General features: G+C 46.1%; 1 protein-coding gene across 1 annotated transcript in view; it reads right to left on the reverse strand.

Annotated features, from left to right (window-relative positions):
• Positions 1–412: 412 nt before the first annotated feature.
• EPHX4 (epoxide hydrolase 4) overlaps positions 413–12,803 on the reverse strand; it is a 194,561-nt gene continuing 182,170 nt past the window's right edge. Inside the window, exon 7 of the mRNA XM_063939898.1 lies at positions 413–4,669. Within this exon, the coding sequence (XP_063795968.1) occupies positions 4,435–4,669 (235 nt within the window). The 3' untranslated portion in view covers positions 413–4,434. The remainder of the gene's footprint in view (positions 4,670–12,803) is intronic.

A 12,803-nucleotide genomic window follows, 5' to 3' on the forward strand; every position in this document is an offset into this window, starting at 1 on the left:
CACTGTACTGATTCACATGTATACTGTGAGTTCCTGCTGCTGCAGAACATCTTCTATTGTTATCTCTGTTATATGAATAAACCAATCATCCTGGTAAGTCCTGCCGTTGTGTGGACTTACATCCCTATCCGACACCGCAACACTTTGCCAACAGGGGAGACACAGGGGGTTGTGCTGGAAAGACACAGTAGGATGGGGCGGAGCCACAAGGGAGGAATGTTGAGGATAAAAACTAAGGGGGGTGTTGCCAAAGACAAAGAGATGGGGCAGAAGATACACGGCAGGAACAGTGCTGTAGAGACATAAAGGCTGGGAAGACATGGGAGATGCGGCTGGTGAGACACGGGCAAAAGATGAAGCTGAGAGACACAGTCGGCGGTGAGGCTTGAGAGACACAGGGATGATACAGTCCTTTCAAAAAACAGGGATTTTATTGATTCTCAATGACACTTTTAACAGTACTATCAAACAGCACAATTTTGACACCAATGAGCAATGTGTATATAAAAAAAACCCAAAAACAAACATTTACTTTGCACCCAACCAAACCATGTTGCAATGCAGGGAGTGCAGACACATTTACAGTATATTAACTAATTTATTTATTTTTTGCATGCAGGATAAATAATGTCTGATTTTGCATGTAGCCCACAAATCTACTGTAAAATACTCCAATCCTATATCTAAATCTCTGCAGTTTAAATCTGTTCAACCTGCAGTGCAGTATTGTTTGCCTAGGTACAAAGTTATGTGGATCCTACATCTATTAACCTATCTACCGATCGGCATTTCGACACACGCAGATGATCTGCGATTTGTTAGGGAATCTGCAAAATCCAGCATGTGAAGACTTGCAGACTCTCCAAATCTGATTTTTGGGTCAGAATTGGTGAATCGACAATTTCCAATATGTTTGAATTTGTAATTTCCCGGCGCAGGCATTGGAAAAATGCATACATACCTACTCTCCCAGAAGTAGTAGTAGTCCCACGGAAGAGCGGGTACCCCTCCCGCATCTCACCCACATCCTAGTGAAGCGGGCAGGATAGGAAAATAATACGCAAATCGTGGCTCCGTATGGAGGGGGCAGGGCTAAAATTATGCAAACCGTTGTTATTTTATGCCCACACTTGACGACCTGCGATTCATAGGATTTCCTTATATGGGGCAGGGCATAATGATCTGGAAGCTCTGTCCAATCCCCCGAATTGCCCAGCTGCTTCTCCTTTCCGGGCTTCTCCCAGAGAGGAGTATTACTATGTAGGCAAGTATGGGAGAACGGCAATTCACTTCATGTATGTTTGGTGTATGGACTCCATTACTCCTTATATTTCTTTTCTGCTTTACTCCCAAGTCTGAAACAGCACTTGTGTGTGTAATTGGCCTCCAGCAATGTTACTGTACATATACATTATTCTTATAAGAACTGGTAAGAAAAACACAGCATCCCTGAAAGTGTCCTGATCAAAGCACAAGTTTATTCATTTACCATCTGCATTCAAAATCAAGTCAGTGAAACAAACTTTTGACCTAGTATTAAAGGAGATAATCATTTCCGCATAGTCTCACTTTTATTGTAGAATGACAAAAAATGAGAATTTTTTACATGTTTAAAAAAAATATATGTAATTTAATATTGTGAAGCACATCATACCCAAAAGTGTTTCATAAAATGGACCAATCACATACAAATGATTAAGGCAGCCATTTTGTGTATTGAACCAAATTACTGAGAATTAAGCCTACCATCTTATAGGATACTGCTTAGCCCACAAAATGGACGCTTCTTCACTGTGTGGTAAGCAGTGCATTTTAAACAAAAGCTCCACCTTTAGTCATTTGTACCCTTAACTAGCTGAACACCTAGGGGGCTATTCTCCTTTTGGGAGATTTTAATGCACTGGGCTTTCAAGTAGTAGCCTATTTTCAGGCTTCTACTGACTGAAGGGTTCTTGATATCAGCACTCCTTTTAAGATGGCAGCTCTCAACACTAAAATGTTATAAGCATAAAAATAAATAAATCTCTTGCCAGCAACGGCTTAACAACAGGATGTCGCTGTCCCGTACCAGCTCCTCCCCCAGAACACATGACGTCATGACGTTGCACAGATAGGGCAGTGCTGCCAGCACCGGGAAGTGCAGTGACTATACAGACTGCTGGATGCATGCCTGGTGCATCCAAAGGACACTCCTGGTGGCCCTGCAGCAGGGATCCTGTCTGCAGGGAGAAGTCCTAGGCACCCTAATAGCCAGAAGCTAGGGCAGTGGAGCATCGACGAAGCAGCTCGCAGAGACCTGCACTCTGTGCAATGGCACCACTCATACACCCTAGATAAGGCCCTTGTCTCTTGGTGGAATCAGCAGTGGAATAGCCATTTCCTTTCGCAGGCGTCACTGTCATCTATTCTGATAAGGTGTTTAGTGTGAATATCGAGGTTTATATACTGAAATGCGATATATCAAAATAGCAGAATTTCTGCAACTTTTGCCTCAGGATTTAATGCAGCAATTTTATTAAGGGCAAAACACACTGGGGCTTTGTGCGAGAATGTGTATATTTTTAAAGCGGAAATATTTTACAAGGAAAAACCAGGTTGGTACTGCCTTGTAAATGATTGCCGCGTAACAAATACAGGCATCCTCGCACAAACTCATGCAACTCTGGCTTCTCACACCCTATTACATATACCCCTGGCTTTTGTCTTTATTAAAACTGACACTTTAAATTTTAAAGCAAAAATCAACGCTTTTAATAAAATACAACTCATTTGCATAAATCTATTTTTTTCCCAAAATTCTTTGTTCAATTTATGGTGAATCCTATTTTATAGTTTTGTGTTTATTAATACCTTTTTTACAGCTGCACTTTGTAGGTGTCACTATTGTGATCTGTTATGAGGATTAGTCATTGCCTAATTGCTATCTAAAGAAAACATATAAAAATATGGGGGTATCATGCCACTAAAACAAAGCATTTTTTAAATAAGGTGCACTGTCAGAAACAAAATGTATCTTAATAGATTACCTTTTACAAAATAAATATGTAGCTGTGATGCAAAAATGTTGAACATTTTGACGTGATTAAAAAAAAAAATTAAACAGCTTTTCTTTCTCTGTAATATTCGTGATTTACATTAATAAGAAAAAAAAATCAGGTACATTAACTTTTAAGCAAAATAAAATTTCTTTCTTCAATAAATCGGTTCACTGCAAATCAATGTTTCTGCTGAAGTCACCTGCAGTAACAGTATAGCGTGTCCTGCTTCAAGTAATCAAGCCAAAGATTAACAGCACTGTATTATATCTTACATTGTGCTAAGTATTAAGATGAGGTAAAACATTTCATTATTCACATCCTTATAGTCAACAACAAATAGCAGAAACACAGTACCACCAGAACAAACGTTAGTACAAAGAGTCACAGCATCAGGACAGGCCATTTCGTGCAGTGACAACATCTCAGTGATGTTACAAAATGTAGTAAAAAAATAAAAATGAAATTATATCCATGTGACCAGCTGGCCAATGGCACCCCTGTATTGATATTTTACATTTTATTACAAGGCACCACACAACAATTGTAAAGAATGCAAGAGATCAGAGACTCACAAGACTTAATTGTTGTACAGTGTAAACTCAGAGATGTTAAGGCATGTATATGTGCAAAATATAACACTACAATTCAGACTGGCATTAACAATTGACACAGCTTTTACGGGACAATCCGCTCTGTATATAATACACAGTGACATCATTGTAGACACATTATAGTGACCGTGTTCACTGAGACAAGCTAAATATGGCCCTTTGTTAGATAATTGCTGTTTCTATTAGTAAACCAGCTTCCTGTTCTAGGAGAGAAGTGGTTACAAGCAAGAGTAGACCTTTTATGGGATCCGGTCTGAAGATCGACAGTGTCTAGGTCGACAATGTTTAGGTCGACCACTATAGGTCGACAGTCACTAGGTCGACATGGATGGAAGGTCGACAGGGTTTCTAGGTCGACATGTGCTAGGTCGACAGGTCTAAAGGTCGACATGAGTTTTTCACATTTTTTTTCTTTTTTAAAAATTTTTCATACTTAACAATCCACGTGGACTACGATTGGAACGGTAAAGTGTGCCGAGCGAAGCAGCAGCGGAGCGAAGGCACTATGCCCGAAGCATGGCAAGCGAAGCGAGCCATGCGAGGGGACGCGGTGCACTAATTTGGGATCCCGGTCACTCTACGAAGAAAACGACACACAAAAAAAGAATCCCCATGTCGACCTCTAGACCTAGCACATGTCGACCTAGAAACCCTGTCGACCTTCCATCCATGCCGACCTAGTGACTGTCGACCTATAGTGGTCGACCTAAACATTGTCGACCTAGACACTGTCGATTTGATGAACCACACCCACCTTTTATATATGTATATAACAGTGCTCAGATTCAGTCTTTTGCTCGAAATCTGTCTTCCTCTAGAAATGTCCATATCAAGGTGTTAACCAATTCTGGCTGATCCTGCTGAAGCCAGTGGCTGCCGTGGGATAATACGGATAGCTGGAAGTAATTCTTCACATATACTCGCGTCAATTCAGCCATTTCCACTTCCACAAATGCATCATGTTCTCCCCACAGTAGCAGCGTTGGCATGCTCACCTGGTGGTGCTTTAAAGGCAGGCAGCTGGAAATCAGAAAAAAACACAAAACACAGCATTGGAATGGATCTCATAGCAAAAAGGTGTTGGCAAGTGCCAGAGGTGTTTTAGGATCTCATGTGCAGAGAAGCCATCATTCTGAATGTATCTACAGAAAGATGTCCCCACCTGATGAATATAGGGGTAGCCACAGTGGTGAACTGGTCTGTCCTAGGTGCAGGGTGTTACAGGCCCCCTGGATCCATAGGCTTGTGTCTACCACAAATCCTGCATCCATAATACGCTACAACCAAGTGCAGTGTGCGATGTTTGGAACAAGTACTGCAATGTTTTAGTGGAGTTGTAATGCACTTATCAACCTATACAAACCAACAGGGCCGGTTCTAGACCTTGTAGCGCCCAGGGCAAAAGTTTCCTGTGCCCCCCCCCCCCCTTCCGACAGGTAATACAGGGTTAGTGCGAGCCGAAGATGCGCATAAAAAATTAGGGGTGTGGCTTCATAGGGAAGGGGCGTGGTCCCTGTAGTTGTGCCCCCTGTAGATCTGCCCCCAGTAGATGTGCCCCTGTAGTTATGCCCCCTGTAGATTTGCCCCCAGTAGTTGTTGTGCCCTCTGTAGTTATGCCCCCAGCAGATGTGCCCCCTTATATGTGCCGACAGCAGAGATGCCACTGTAGTTATGCCCCCATTAGATGTTCCGCCAGTAGAGATGCCCCTGTTGTTATACCCCCTAGTAGCGCAGCTTACAAACACAAAAAAACGAAACAACAATACTTACCAGCCCCACTCCTGCTTCCCAACCGCTGCTGCTCCGTCTCCGGTCGCCTGCTCCTCTCTATGGGAGAGACGTCATGACGTCAGCACCGCACAGACACTAGAGGTCAATTATGACCTCTAGCGTCAGACAGTAGTGCCAGCTGCAGCGGGCGCCCACACAGCCCACAGCGCCTGCTGTAGCCGGGGACTGCGATATGCGGGGTGTGGATGGGCGGCGGGCCCTGCTTGCCCGTGCCTAGATCCACTCCTGTATACAATATAGATAGAGTTTACAATATATCATAGATTCTGCATTTTTCCCAACAGTACTGCAATATATATCATTTTCTGAATGGTAAGTGATTTCAAATTCCCATAGGAGAATTTAATTGTATTGTGGAAAATATTAACCTGTATGTAGATCATATGAGAGGAAGCTATTGGCATCCACAAAGAGATGGCGGAACAGGGGTGGAGTGAAGGCAGAACGGGGGCGTGGTCGATGTTTTGTGTCATTTTAGCCACGCCCCTGCCGTATAATGCAGCTATTACCGGCATTATACTGCAGGGGCGTGGCTATGATGATGCGATTCAACAAGAATCGCGTCATCGACTGCCCACTTTACTCAATAAGTGGGCGGTCCGGGCAGGGGGGAGCACGGAAATCGGGAGACTTGCCTGCTTTTCCGGGGGGCCGGGAGGGTCACCCAATTTTCGGTAGCCTCCCGGCCATTCCGTGAGAGTAGGCAAGTATGGTCTGAGGGCAAGGGCATAGCTACCATAGCTGCAGGGAGTGCAGCTGCTATGGGGTCAAGAGCTGAGAGGAGTCACCTTCCCTGTCGCAGTTACATGTGTTATAGGGTTTTCTTATTTTATTACTTGTTGCGCCTTAGTAAATGTAGCCCTTACTCTGCACAGATATGTATTGTTTTAATGGCATAAATATGATATAATCTGTCAGCCTAGCACATGCGCAGTAGAGAGCTCTCACTGACTGCCTGACAGTCACACCCTCTCTGCTCCCTCGGCCTATAGAGACTGTTCCCTCCTCTCAGTGCACAGAGCCGTGACCTATACACATCCCCCTTCCCCAGTACATCCGCACCCCCATGATACCCACACCTGCTGGGGGAGGGGGGGGTGCATTGGGGGGACTGAAATGGGCTACAAACTGGTGAGAAGTGATATAGATAAGTTAGAAAGACCGGGAGAATGGGGAACAAGTATGATAGAGAAAGAAAGAGACAGACTGTACCCTCCAGCGCCATGGAGCCAGTGTCCCCCTCCCCATCCCCCCAAGCATGCCGATTAGCACAACCCCAGAACATTGCTAATAATAATTGTGTATTGTGCTTTACAAGAGGTTCTATATACTGTATGTAGCCACGAGAAACTTTATTTTAAATAACCAATGCAGGGAAATGGCACTGATGTTCCCATTTGAATGTATGTATCTGTGATTTATTTTTTCCCTACAAGAATGTAACAGCTGCACAATGGGGTTAAGGTACGTACAATCAGGGAGATTGCTGGACTATTCAGGGAGTCAGGGAGATTGCTTCTATTTCTGGGAGTCTCCTGCAGAATGAGGGAGCGTAGGCAGGTATGTCCTATGCCGAAAATCTGGCCTCCATAGAGAAATACACAGTTTTTTTACATGTACAGTATAGCATATTGGGAGGTCAGAAAAACAGTCACAGTTCCAGGCCATATCGCTGTAACCAGACACAGTCTTGACAGCCGGGTACCTCGTATCAGGTCCCACAGGTTGGAAGTTACACGTACATACTTGCCACTGAAGACAATGAATGAATGGTTGGAGAAAACTAGATAAAAGGCACGGCTAAATAACAAGTACCTGAAAATTTGTTGCATTATTTGAGTGCAAAAAATATTTTTTTGTAATAATTTAGTTCGGTAATTAGTATATTTAGTTATACAAAGCTTTGCAGCTACTTCTCTATCTCAGTACACAGTTTTACTGGGATCCCAATGTAGCAGGGGCCAGTGTACTCGTGCGGTCACTGGCCCTGCTACTAACAATCCTGTACCTCCTCACCTGGGGCGGGTCGGCGCCGCCCCATGGGGCCGGAGGTGGCGCTGGTTTCGGGCAGCACTGGAGACCGGGCCTGGTCCGGTCTTCCCCTGGCTGGCCAGTTGCAGAGTTCGGCAGCGTGCGTGGGGGCGGCGGTGAATATCCACCGCCGCTCCACGCGGGTGATGGTGGCGGACCTGCATCCTCCGGGAGTCAGGCCCCGCCAATCACCGTGCAGCTTTTTGAATTTGGCGCCAGCCGCGAGCCAATCGCGGCTCGTGAACTGGCAGCCAATCAGGAGTGGCGGCGGCGAGCCAATCCCGGCTCGCCGCGTCATAGCCCCGCCCCCCTGGCACTGGCTTGTATTAGCCAGCGCCGGGCGCGAGGGCTCAGTTCGACGATGGAGAAGGAGCGGAGAAGAGCTCCTGAAGAGTGAAGAAGGAAGACGGCGCCGGAAGTCCCGGAGGGCGGTGGTAGTTGCAAAAGAGCTGAGACACGCCGCCGCCCGCCGGGTTAAGTACAAAGAGCCGACACCCGTCGGTGAAGACCTCGGAAGCCCTGGGCCAGCGGTGTGCAACGCAAAAGAGCTTGCACGGGCCACCGCTGCCCAGGTGAAGCCTCCAGGAAGCCCGGACGTGGTGGGAGCCATCCCGCCTCCGGCGAAGACAACGCGGTGAGCGTGGCCGGACCAGGCTTGGTCCAGCCGTGGCCCTTTGGACGGGTAAGTACAGGTGGTGCCCCCCCCCCCCCCCTTCCCCTAGACCACCAGGGATTCGGGCACTAGGCCCGTGGGGCAAAAACAGGCACTAGGCCTGAGCAGCAGAGGGCGTTAGGCCACCATTATTCCCCCCACAGTTAGGCAGGCCCACGGCCTGAGCAGCAAAGGGCGTTAGGCCCCCATTATCCCCCCACAGTTAGGCAGGCCCACGGCCTGAGCAGCAAAGGGCATTAGGCCCCCCATTATCCCCCAGATAGACAGACATAGGCAGGGGGTATCCAGGGCAAGGAGGCCCAACGCTATGGTGTGTACAGTAAGTCGGCGCTAGGCCGCAGGTTGCTGAAGTCGGCGCTAGGCCGCAGGTTGCTGAAGTCGGCGCTAGGCCACAGGTTGCTGAAGTCGGCGCTACGTCGCAGGTTGCATAAGTCGGCACTCGGCCACAGGTTGCTTAAGTCGGCGCTAGGCCGCAGGTTGCATAAGTTGGCGCTACGCCGCGTGTGTGATGAGTTCTCAGTTTTCCCCACAGCCAGGCCCCCATGAAAGGTAGGCTGTCGGAAGTACGCGTTGGTGAGTACCACAAGGTTGAAACAGTATTACGGTATCGTGTTATAACCTCTGTATAAGTGTCTCTCCATCATAAAGCGTAAGCAGCGCCACGTCCCGTGGGCTGTGTTGTGTGTTCTCTTACAGGAGCAAGGAAGAAGGGCCAGTCGTCTGGCAGAGATCCGAGGATACCGCTGGTGAGCGTAAACGTGTTTCGTGTGTTGCCTGTGGTGTATGTTACCCCTTCCCCCACCTCCCCTTTGGGCGTTTTCGTTCAGGGTCGCCCCTGGTGCTTCGCACCACTACGGGGGCACCCAGTCTGAGGCCACAAGTGCCAATGATGACCCTTCACTGAGCCCAGTGTAGGCCACCCCTGCGTAGTGTGTCCCCCATTCTTTTCAGGTCACCCCAGGAAGTTCTTCTCTGTGTCTGGATGTGTGCCAGTATCATCGGAGTTGTCTCGACGGACTGAAGGTGGAGGACGGGAGCCGGGAGGTAAGTAGGCCTGGTGAGTGAGCGCACCGTACTTCTTTCATCCAGGGCCCCACCCCCGTGCCTCTTACACCAACATTCAGAATGCCGATCCAGGAATCCCAACACCTCTCAGAATACTGACGCCGGCATCCCGACAGGTGAGATCCTGAACATAAGTATCCCAGGGAGGTTAGGGTTAGGCTGTGCGGGAGGGGTTAGTTTTAGGGCTGCAGGGGTGGGGTGGGGTTAGGTTTAGGCTGCAGCAAAGGAGGGTTAGGGTGAGGCTGCGGGGAGGGATGGTTAGGGTTAGGCTGCAGGGAGGGAGGGAGGGTTAGTTTGCGGGGAGGGTTAGGGTTATGCTGCAGGGAGGGAGAATTAGGGATAGGGGGAGGGAGAAGATTAGGTTTAGCTCCCTCCTGCACTGTTGTCGGCATTTCAAATGGTCAGGATGTCAGGGTCGGTATTATAACCTCCGACATCCCAACTGCCAGGATCCCGTACCCAACCCAACCCAATATTATACCTTACTTTCCCAGGCAGTGTGTCTAGAAGAGCGGAAGAGGGAAAAGAATGCAGAAAGCACTTTTTCATCCCTCCATTCCCTCCAGTCTCACGAATAGGTCCATTCAGTCAATGTGAGCTGAGTACTGCCTAATCCTAACCTTTGGGAGTTCAACATTTTATATGTCGCAGGATAATTGCAATTGGAATTTGGAGGAATTTACAGCTAATTATACAGATACACAGCTTAATATTTCAATCTTAAAATACAGTGAATTACTCATAATTACACATTCCTTAAGCATGTCTGCCCAAACTACCACTATAAATGCCAGCAGAGACAGGCAACTGAAAAAGATACATATTTTAGGTACTTTACAGAAATGCAAAATTATACAATACACTATAAACATTTTTGGAAGTTTAAAAAAAAACACTTGATGCTATTGCAACTTTTTTCTACTGTTCTTTTATCTATTTCTGCAATGTAGCACCAAACTAAGACATGGTGGCAGATTTTTTTAAGGCCCAGAATTTATTTCTTTGGGTGATGGTTAGCAGTATCAGACTGTGACATGAGTGGCCCACCGGGGAAATGTAGTAGTAGGGGCCCATGTTTAAGGGTGTGCCTAGTCTCCAGAGGGGGTGTAGCCAGCTGCCATAGAGACTTGGCTAACCATTAGAGAGTGCATGGGCTGGGCCCTTTGATAGGTATATATAATAAATACAGCTAGTGCATGCAGGATAATGTACCAGATTAATATCAGCAATTCAGTGTAGAGAATGCACCATAGACCTGATGAGTATAATTTAACATGTATAATGTATAAATCAACTGAATAGTTTGGAACCTGATCCCTAGAGTAGGAGGTGGACCCCAAGCAGTAGGGCCCACCAGGGATTTCCCCTGTACTAGTGTTGGCCAGTCCAACCCTGCAACACTACTGACCGATGCTATAGCATTTAGTGGATGATGAGGGGCAAATACGGGGGAAGGGGAAAGGGGAGTTTCTAGTTGCCCAGAAACCCCCTTCATCCACAGTCTGACCAGCAGCCACTACATGCGGTATAAAAGGTATAATAAAGCTGCAGCATATGCCCAGTGGCAGCAGATTTTCCTACCAAGTCTTGTGTGTGTGTATGTGTGTGTGTGTAGGACCTGCAGTATACAGGGGTCTAGGGGTATATAGTGGTCCCTTGTTGGGGGCTGCAGCCTAAAATGCATTGATCAATACATAACCTAAAACTCCACTGTTTATTATTGTTAGTTAATATAGTGAGTGCAGAGCCCCTGTGATTTCTATTTAAACAATGTGGTCACCATTCTAGAAATGGTGAGTGCCGTGGATTAGTGAAATATATATATATATATATATATATATATATATATACATATATATATGTTTGTTTTTTAAATAATCTTTTTTTTTGTGATAACATTTTCTCATGCACCCTGTTTTAACTTATTTATTAACCTTTAAAAGCAAAGTTGCTGTGAGCTTTAATACAGGTAGCATACCAAAACTAGTCAAAAGTAGTCATTTCATCGCATCAGCATGTTTTCCACATATCATGTTTAACACAATGGCTGTACATTAACAGCATCTGCCCACTGTGCCATGCACAATGCTTCGATGTGAGCAGAATTTCCCAGCATCATCCATAGAGGAAATCAAAGACACCATTACCACCTCGCCAAGTAAGCATGAAGATAGCGATGGTTTTAACTACTGTGTGTTATAGTTATCAGGTTTGTTAGTCATGTCATTGTTGTCTTGTTTCCTCTTGTCTACCCTACTCGGGGACAAGCTACTTGCCACTGTTGTCAGTGGAAGTCTTGAGTTATTTTGCCTTGTCCCTGAACTGACGGGCTTAATTCGGCTAACTGAAATTTTGCAAATGGCAAAAATAATTATGATTCCTCCGTCCCTCAGCAGGTTTTTGGTTTCACCTCTCGCTGAGTATTACTTGTGTTATCCTTTCTCTCCTCCAACCCCCTCCCATCTCTACTCCCCCCTCCTCTTTTTCTCTTTCACCTCATTCCTGGTTGATCCTCATGTGTCTTTATGTTGCTTCTAATTGGCACTGAAGCTTGTCTTGATTCGGCCTTTTGGCATTCAATGAAACAAAATATTTATTTTTTTGGGCAGATCCTCCATTTCATTTTAATTGATTTAATAATTTCTTCTCTCTCTCCCTTCCTTATAGATATTAAGTTTGGTTCCCTTAAAGTGTGGAATGTTGGCCACTCATATGTTTTTTGAGCTGCAAGGTTCATGGCTTCCAATAGTGCTCTTTCCTTTTACTGGTCGGATTCTGTTCGGTAGATGGGTATGAGAGGTACGATGTGGCAGGCTTTGTGATGTAAACGTTCGGATATTGCCAAGCATGTTGGTATTCATGAGGTCTAGGTGGTAATGATCTAGTAATGACTGCTTTGGAATTGTGGAGCTCCGCGATGAATTATATTGTTATAGTATTTGATCAGCTTTGCCTTCTTGTAAAATAATTAGGTCTTTTATCATGCCTAGACTTGTTTGGTGTGATGTGCATGATTACATGGTGATTGAAGAAGCCAGGAAAAAGAGGAGTGCAGCGGTTGGACATTCCAGGATTAAGGGGGTCATTCCGAGTTGTTCGCTCGCAAGCTGCCTTTAGCAGCTTTGCACACGCTAAGCCGCCGCCTACTGGGAGTGAATCTTAGCTTATTAAAATTGCGAACGAAAGATTCGCAATATTGCGATAAGACATCTCTGTGCAGTTTCTGAGTAGCTCCAGACTTACTCGGCATCTGCGATCAGTTCAGTGCTTGTCGTTCCTGGTTTGACGTCACAAACACACCCAGCGTTCGCCCAGACACTCCTCCATTTCTCCAGCCACTCCCGCGTTTTTCCCAGAAACGGTAGCGTTTTTTCACACACACCCATAAAACGGCCAGTTTCCGCCCAGAAACACCCACTTCCTGTCAATTACATTACGATCACCAGAACGAGGAAAAAACCGTGAGTAAAATTCCTAACTGCATAGCAAATTTACTTGGCGCAGTCGCAGTGTGAACATTGCGCATGCGCACTAAGCGGAAAATCGAAGAAATTTACCGAGCGAACAACTCGGAATGACCCCCTAAGTTTTGTT

This window comes from Pseudophryne corroboree, chromosome 9 (assembly GCF_028390025.1).
Source record: "Pseudophryne corroboree isolate aPseCor3 chromosome 9, aPseCor3.hap2, whole genome shotgun sequence".
Lineage (NCBI taxonomy): Eukaryota > Metazoa > Chordata > Amphibia > Anura > Myobatrachidae > Pseudophryne > Pseudophryne corroboree.